Genomic DNA, 9,066 nt, shown 5'->3' on the forward strand with positions numbered 1-9,066 from the left:
CTCTTCCGAAGAAAGTTTTTCCACTTCTGACTGCAAGACAAAGCCACAAGGCCAACAAATAATTAACAATATGAGAGAACGCAACTACTATGTCAGAGCCAAAGGGCAGACCACATAATTAACAATATGTCATAACATGCTACGCTACCAAGTCATTCTAATTGATCAAATGTATGTATTTCTGATTTGACTGATTACTGTTGCATAATCACCAATGCATATGCCTCTAACAACTTGATATGCATAATCTAACAAACTATCAAACTCAATTTCAAATCTCTACCATTATCAACATGAGAAAAGTGAAACAACCTCCTTATCCTTATCACCACATATCGACAATATCCTTCATTACTTTCCCTCAATTTAAGTGTGAGGATTATGAACACCTGACTTGATTGTAAACTTATGATACTGCTTCGCACCCACTGATTTAGTGAATATGCCAGCCAGCTGATGCTTGGTTCAGACACAAAAATAGTGGATATTATCTTGCTTGAAGATGCTCGTAGATGAAATGAGAACCTATCTCAATGTGCTTGGTTCTCATGAAAAATCAGATTAGCTGCAAGGTGAAGAGTCGCTTGGTTGTCATGGTGAAGAATCGTAGAAGAATCCCAATTGACTAGTAAATATGGTAGCAAGCATCACATCACAGCACATGATATCACTAGTGCCACGAGCCATGGCACAATGCTCAGCTTCCCTGGAAGATATAGACCATTAATATGCTTTATAGTCTTCCAATACACAAGTTGGGCCAAGTTTTATTACTAAACCTAAGATTGATCTATGGGTTAATGGACTAGAAGCCAAGTCTGAGTCACAATATGCAACAAGTTGTAGATTATTCCCCTCTAACAAGATAATTGCTCAACCAGGTAAGGACTTTAAGTATCATAGAACACGCATAGGAGCATCACAATGTCCTTGTCATGGTTCTTGCATAAACTGGACTAGAATATGCTAGAGTATGTGGTTTTAGGACACATGATAGTAAGATAGATAAGGCACCCCATGAGTCTATGATAACATGAAGAATCAGAATAAAGAGGTCCTGAATCTAGTACTAGCTTATGGTTTTTATGTTGTTCATCACAAATAGTGGTGTGTAGTGGCCAACAATAAAACTGGGATCCCAATAGAGCAGTAGCAGGATAGAAGAGGAGGAGGAGGGGAGAAGTGTTATGGTCAGAGCCTTAGAGGTACTCCCTCTGGTCACTATTATAAGCAAAAAAGATGTCTTAATTCTTGGTCACTATTATAAGCAAAAGTTAACTACTTTTAATCATTTAATGCAATTATTCCCAATACACCCTTCATTTAATTCAAAACATTTAATGTAGATAGTTAAGAGTTTGACATTAAAAAGGGACAATATAGTAAATTTAACTTGTATTTTACATGAAATCTAGAAAACTAATTGCAATTAACTATATTTTTAACTATTATTCCCAATACATCCTTCATTTAATTCAAAACATTTTAATGTAGATAGTTAAGAGTTTGACATTAAAAGGGGACAATGTAGTAAATTTAACATGTATTTTACATGAAATCTAGAAAATTAATTGCAATTAACTATATTTCTTAATACCCGCAAAAGTAGTTTTTTTTTTTTTTGCTTATAATAATGACCGAAGGGAGTATTCAGTTTTATCATAATCATTAAAAGGGGGATATGGGAAGAAAAAAGGGGTGTGGCCCATCATTGGACTTATTGAAAGCCCAAGATGGGAAACTCTATTTAAAATGTTCCCTTCTGTTGACCAAAAAGAAAACTATTCCCTTTTTTTCTAAAACGTAAGACAAACACATCTTTCTTTTTGTCCCTCCTCGTTTCTTCTTGCATCTTCCTTATTCTCCATTCTTCTTCAGTTTTTCTTTACTAGTAAGTCTACGAGATTGTGGCCGGAAAACAAAAGGTTGTGGCCAAAAACTTCCAATTCATGGTAGGGAAACATCAGGTGGTGGACAGGTTTATGTGCACAAACCTTTGTTGTGACTGATGAGACTGAGCGACTCTGACACGAAATGCAGTTGCAGTGTCTGCAGATGCTGCACTTGATTTCTGCTACGCATATTCATTTAGTGTCTCATCACAAAACCACTATTTGCTGCAACACCATGGGATTAATAACATAGATGAATTTGTTCTAGTGGAAAGGTCGAATGCTAGCATGACAACATGGACCACTCATTCATGATGTCCAGGTTATTTGCACTAAACCAATGATCCACAAGCCAATTCTAGGCTAAGAAAATACTTAAATGCTCCATGATCCTTCATGTGAAAATTAGCAAGTTATAACTAGAAATTTTTGTATACACCTTAAGGTGTAACTTGCTAATTTACACCCCCTAAAAATTGAAAGGGTGTAAATTAACAAACCCTATATATATATATATATATATATATATATATATATATATATATATAGTGGGTATCTTTACATATCCCTTAGATCTAAATAAATGGCTGAGATTAAAAACTCTACTTAATGAATCATGTGCCTTCTCTTATTCCTTCTTTGTCATTATCCCTTCAGCCTATTTTTTTTAAAATTGTTCCCTTCCATTGTTTTCACTCGCAGAGCAAGAATATCATTATTGAGGAACGTTATTTGACATGCCTCAACACCTTCTCCTATGAACTAATCCATGCTTACTATTATAGTTTTTTCTTTTTAATAATTGCTATCTGGTTCCCTCACTCTATGTCTTCTTTTGCTACTTTTAATATAGTGGTTTCGAGTATAGCAGAATGAATTCGTATTCTCAATTTTTTTCTTCACTTGAAATCTAAAAAATGATAAGGATTATTGGCAAAAAAAACCCTCGAATTTAGATGGGAATTTGGGGAAAAGATGAGCACGGGAATTTAGTCGGACAAAATAAATAAATAAATAAAGGAGAAGAGAAGGCATGTGATTCATAAGTAGAGTTAAGTCTCAGCCATTTATTTAGATCTAAGGGTTGAGAGTAGTCATTCTCATTCTCACTTAAAAAACCTATTCTCATTAGATATGCCTCCTATATATATATACATTTTGTCAGAATATTAGAAAATATCTTATAAGATCTTTTATATTATATTAGAGTATCTTGAGTTGTTTCTTCTGATCAATTTATAATCATAAAGATATCTTAGAATATCTCTCTTTATTATTATGATTTGTTCCTGATTTAGGATTAAGTCTATGTTTCTCTATAAATAGAGATTAGTACTGAATCTTTTGTAATCAAGTTAGCATTAAGCTATTATCAATAATATTCAAACCCTTATTATTTTCTCTCCTCATTTTCTCTAAAATCCCACAACTTCAACATGGTATCTAAAGTCTATTTCAATCCTCCTTGAACAATACCTCTTTTATTCCGCTGTCGGGTTCCCAACAATTAGGGAATATAATCATAGTTTCTCTTTTTCAACATTCCGACACGTTTTGACGCATATCATTTGCTGCTTGGTCGGCCAATCGCGCCTCAACCTTGAAGTTTTGAATCTGCCCTTGTATTCTAGTTTCGGGCTACGGTTACACCTACTTCCATTGTGTGTGGAATCTTCCAATCTACACAACCCAGATTTTTTATGTCAAAAGTTGCTCCACGCGCCGCACTCATGTGCCTTCAAGATCCTCCGTGTTCATTCCACGCACCGCCGCCAACAGCCTCGAGCTTAGGCGCATCTGTTCGCCTTCCTACACAATATTTCAGTCGTCTAGATTGGATTTTCCTTCCTATTTCCAAATCTGCCCTTACTTTTCAATTTTGATCAACAAAAAATATGTGTTATTATTCAAACAATTGTTATCTCTCCTGTTTTAGACGCATTTTCTCACTCCGTTGATCGATCATGGTTTCATTTCATTAGAGTCGCGATGCTTCTTCTTGTGTGTTTGTCATGCAATTTAATTCTCACTAATAGATTATAATTGTGGCTTATATTCCCACCAACGATCATTCCGGTGGTGTCTCTTTTCCCATAGATGAATCATATTAGTGATGACTTCTTTTTTCATTGGTGGTGATGACTTCTTTTTTCATTGATGGTCATTTTGACAGTGTCTTTTATTTTCATGACTCACACTTTAGCGTGGCAATTTGTCCCAGATGCACTGGTCCCATCTTTGTTCCAGATGTATTGGCCTTGCGTTTCTCTCCTTGAAGTTTCCAAATGCAGTTTTTAGAAGAACAGACTTTGCTTTGTTCAATTGCTTGCCATGAATTTCTCTCATGCTGATGATCATTCCGGTCATCTGGCTAGGCTGTATTTATAGCAATTCTCTTCAACTTCACCTGCATCCCTGAGTTTCTTTTCCATCTTTTTTTATTATTTTGCGGAGCAAAACATTGTTTCCTTGTAACAAGCTAAGCTTAGTAAGCTTTAGCTTGAGGGAGAGTGTCAGAATATTAGAAAATATCTTATAAGATCTTTTATATTATATTAGAGTATCTTGAGTTATTTCTTATGATCAATTTATAATCATAGAGATATCTTAGAATATCTCTCTTTATTATTATGATTTGTTCCTGATTTAGGATTAAGTCTATGTTTTTCTATAAATAGAGATTAGTATTGAATCTTTTGTAATCTAGTTAGCATTAAGCTATTATCAATAATATTCAAACCCTTATTATTTTCTCTCCTCGTTTTCTCTAAAATCCCACAACTTCAACATATATGATGCATGTCATAATTCAGAAAAACATTTTCAGATTCAGTTTAGTTTCTCTCTTCTTTCAAACTCTCTTTCCTATAGAGTTTCTAACTCAAATCTCTACCCTTATCAACATGAAAACACAGATAAATAAAACATTATCTATACCGCTTATTACAACAGATTGATGCTATCCTTCCTCACTAATCCTTTTTAATATTTATTGCATCAATCATCATAAACATAGAACTTAACCAACAATAGTCTGGATCCGATAAATGTCAAGTGCAGCAAATAGACATTGTGGGTGGAATCAGCAAATAGCCTTGTTAATGACACAGATAATTATATAACAATCAGTTCCTTCTATGTCAACAGGTCTCAAGAAAACAACATTTACATCACTTACCTTGAGCATAGAGATATCACCATCCACATCACCAGGCGTAGAAGATTCAACCCCTCTACATGCCACAAGGTTTTGTGTAAGAATTTTGTTTAACACATACATCTAAACTTTAAACTAAAACAATAGAGAAGCTATATATATTTTGGAGAAATTGCAAAAGTCCATCCCATATTACTTCCAATGTATTCTGTTCTTGATATTCTTTTCAATGAGACCAATGCCTTCCAAAACATTAGTTATGTCATATATCCTCCTCTTTTGCACCTAGAGAAAAGGAAAATTTAAATTCATATAGGATACAAAGAGAAAAAGTATCAGATTTTTTTGTCAGATTTTTTTGAATAAAAGAAGGACCTCCAAAGTTTCTGCTGCTTTATTTAGGTCAAGAATACCATCCTCTGCATGCTTGAGCAAATTGATGAACTTTTTTGTCAAGAGACCTGTAAAGTTCTGGTATAATTGTCATGTTTATTCTTAAATAAATAACTACATTAGTCATATATCTCAGGGAGGTGAAATGTGAAGAGCTTGTTGATTAACATTGCTTTCAAAATTACCTAAGGAACTGTCATAACGACAGCTACCAGCAGGAGTAAGCGGGGACGGGGAACCTGCATGTCATCAGAAATTGTCTGATTAAACAAATATTGAGGCTCGGGTACAATGATGAAGAAGCAAATCACAAATTGCACATAAGCTGTTTCCAAGCACTAAAAACTTTTCAAATGGGGGACTAGTGAACTTAGATTGACAGACGATAATAGGAAAATTTTCTGACCAGCATTTGAGATGGGGGTTGGAGGACATGATCTTCCTTCCTTGGAAACCTTTGATTTGCTTGCCCTTCCCCCTTTCGCAGACAAAGGTGTTTTAAAGGGGCTATTCATTACGGTACTGTATCCAGGGCTGTTACTCCACTTTTGTGAGTCTCCTTCACTCTCATTCATTCCATTCTTCCGCTTTATAAGCTGGCACCACCACCATGTGCATAAACAATAAGGTTAGCTTTTAGCAACAGAAAAGAGATGACCAAAGATATATGTTATATACACATATTAATATATAGGTGAAGTGGATAATATAATGCAACCAACCAAGAAAAAGTAGCAATACATCCTTTGATATATACAATTACAAATTTACAAGTTTATAATATTGCTAACTATAAAAGAAAAATACAAACTAAAGCGTTTCAATCTCAGTCATCTATTAATCCACGAATGAAAACTAAAGAGTTAAAACTTATAAGCATTACCAATACCAAGCCACTCAGACTTAATGAACTACAAATAGCAAAAACATATTAACAAGAATAATAAACATGTTTTCAAGAGCAATATTGCAAATGAACATACCAATGTACAATAACCTTATCCCCAGAAAATCTACACATTTTTGCACAGAAATACTACACTAGAGAAAATTCAAAGCCTCAGAAAAGACCTCCAATTTCGATTTTCAAATAATTGAGTTTGGATCCGGTGTTAGGAAATATTCTTGACTTTTCCGCATGAAATTAATAAAATTAAATTAAATTAAACTAAAAATAGAATCGAAATTTCATTCCGATAAACCAAAAGCATATGAAGGGGAATCCAACTGATTCCAGAAGAAGAAAAAAAAGAACAAACAAAGAATCCAACATCCAAAAACATTCCGAAGATGCAAATTTACCAAAACACGCTTAGAAAGCGAAATTTAATCACAAATAGACTAAAGGGAACAACTCACCGGAGATCTAACGACAACGGCTTCACTCACGTGATCGGCGACTTTCCTAGCGTCGACGGCGGCAAAACTGCGGTACTCGTCCGGTGGTGCAAATGGTGGTTTCGTCGATACAAACGCCAGATGTCGCTTCAACGGCGGCCGAATAGGTGCTCCGGCGGACTCCCTCGGCATCGGCGAGCCACGGTCGGAAGCACCAGCACCGGCGGACATTGACCTGAAAATACGGCAGCGGCTTGGGCGGTAAATCGGAATTGGAGTGGAAGTTGGAGGCAAATGGGAACGATCGGAGGGAAGTAGGGTTTTAGAGAGAGAAAGTGTGGTTTAGAGAGAGAAAATGAAAGGGTTTGGAGGCGTAGAGAAATGCGAAAACAGAAAACGAGGGAAGGAGGAGGGAATTTTGTTTCGGATAGATGTGGAGGGAACTGCGTGACCAAAGCAAACACAAAAAACAAAAAACAAAAATAACTATAACTATTTTGTTAGTTATTATTACAATATAAATATATTATTGCATTATCATCATTGTCCTTTTTGGATTATTGTGGAACTATTTTCAGGTTTTTTTTATACCTTTTTTGGGAATTTCATTATACTTTTTATCATTACTCTCTTTTTGTTTATAAATTTATCATAAAAAAATTGCATTCAAATTATGACTATAAATGATACATATATTAATCCGATAAAATATTTTGATAGATTCATTGACTCTCAATGTAATAATGTTTTTAAGTTTTTTATTTAATAATTTAATATAAACGATAAATTATATTAATTTAATTGTTGATTATTGATATAATATATTAATTATCAAATATATAAAATTTTATATAAATTTAAAACTTATAATTATATAATTTAGTTATTGATATTTATTTATATTTTAAAAAAATATATTATACATTTATTTGAAATTATATAATAAAATATTAAATAATTTTATAAAAAAGTTTAAAATTTATCTAATCAATAAATTTTTTTAATTTAATAGTCAAATTATTAAAATTTATTATTTATATTGAATTATTAAATTGAAATTATCAAATTTTATTATTTATATTGAATTATTAAATTGAACTTATCAAATAATTACTCATATATATATATATATATATATATATATATATATATATATATATATATTAAAAAAAATACTCGGAATGGAGATCGTTATTTCGGAATATGAACTTATTTTTATTATTTGTTGCTATGAGGATATTAATGTAGTTACCCGGACCTTAAAAAGCAAACTAATGTAATTACACAGATATTTCTAGTAGGAAAATGCTTTATGGTACAAGATACGTAATTCATTATACTTTTTATCATTTTGATTTGTATACCTAATTCGTGTGTTTTTTACGAATATTTCATTGTGCTAAATATCTTTTTAGTAATAGACAAAAGGAACATTTGGAATATAGGATCGGTGTATTAGGAATATTAACGTTTTTTATCTTTCGTAATTATAAACTTTAGGAGAAAAGTTAACGTAGTTATTTAAAGTCATTTTACTAGTTGAATTTTAGAAGATTTTGGAGAAGAAAATTTGGATGCTTAAATCTATATTTTTTTAATGTATATTTTATATTCTAAAAATTTGAAATAATAATTTAATAAATGAGTATATAATATCATGTTATTTTTTTATTTTATTTATTTGATATCAAATATATATCAAATTATAGACTTAACTATTTAAAATTCTTCTTTCTTAAAATCAACTCGTAAACGCATCGTAAAAAATACATATAGACTAGCTCTTGTAACTTTTCTTATATGTTAAGTATTTTACTATTAATGATACATATGGTATAAAATTTATTTTGTCGAAAAATTCTTTCACAAATTAATACAAGAAACATTGAAAAGTAAGAACAGACAAAAACAAAAAATTTAAAAAGTATGAAGTATTTTTTTGATCTCATTAATTAGTTGTGTGCGTGTTAAAAAGGAAATGTCTTGATGTTATATTTGAATGCTACTGATATGGTCCATTTGTGGTTTTATTACAAATCTTATTGATTCTTAATGATATGGTATTGTTTCTTTTTTTTTTCTTACAAAGATATATGGTATTGCTTTCATTACTGATTTTTTTGGAAATTTTTGTAGAATGATCTTTATTATTGAATTTTTTTCTTTTAAATGTCACCATAAATTCACATATAACTTTTGAGTTTAAATTTAAAATAAAATATTTAACTTAAAAATATCGACAATGGTTAGTTGAGATAATATTTAAAGACGTATATATATATATAT

The 9,066-nt window shown here is 31.9% G+C and overlaps 1 protein-coding gene across 1 annotated transcript in view; it reads right to left on the minus strand.

Annotated features, from left to right (window-relative positions):
- LOC101510592 (transcription factor E2FA) overlaps positions 1 to 7,247 on the minus strand; it is a 10,084-nt gene extending 2,837 nt beyond the window's left edge. Inside the window, exons 1-7 of the mRNA XM_004497619.4 lie at positions 6,802 to 7,247; positions 5,849 to 6,038; positions 5,628 to 5,681; positions 5,425 to 5,510; positions 5,246 to 5,334; positions 5,078 to 5,125; positions 3,442 to 3,519 (exon numbers count right to left, since the gene is read on the minus strand). Of these exons, the coding sequence (XP_004497676.1) occupies positions 3,442 to 3,519; positions 5,078 to 5,125; positions 5,246 to 5,334; positions 5,425 to 5,510; positions 5,628 to 5,681; positions 5,849 to 6,038; positions 6,802 to 7,011 (755 nt within the window). The 5' untranslated portion in view covers positions 7,012 to 7,247. The remainder of the gene's footprint in view (positions 1 to 3,441; positions 3,520 to 5,077; positions 5,126 to 5,245; positions 5,335 to 5,424; positions 5,511 to 5,627; positions 5,682 to 5,848; positions 6,039 to 6,801) is intronic.
- Positions 7,248 to 9,066: the final 1,819 nt, after the last annotated feature.

This window comes from Cicer arietinum, chromosome 4, assembly GCF_000331145.2.
Source record: "Cicer arietinum cultivar CDC Frontier isolate Library 1 chromosome 4, Cicar.CDCFrontier_v2.0, whole genome shotgun sequence".
In the NCBI taxonomy this organism is placed as follows: Eukaryota; Viridiplantae; Streptophyta; class Magnoliopsida; order Fabales; family Fabaceae; genus Cicer; species Cicer arietinum.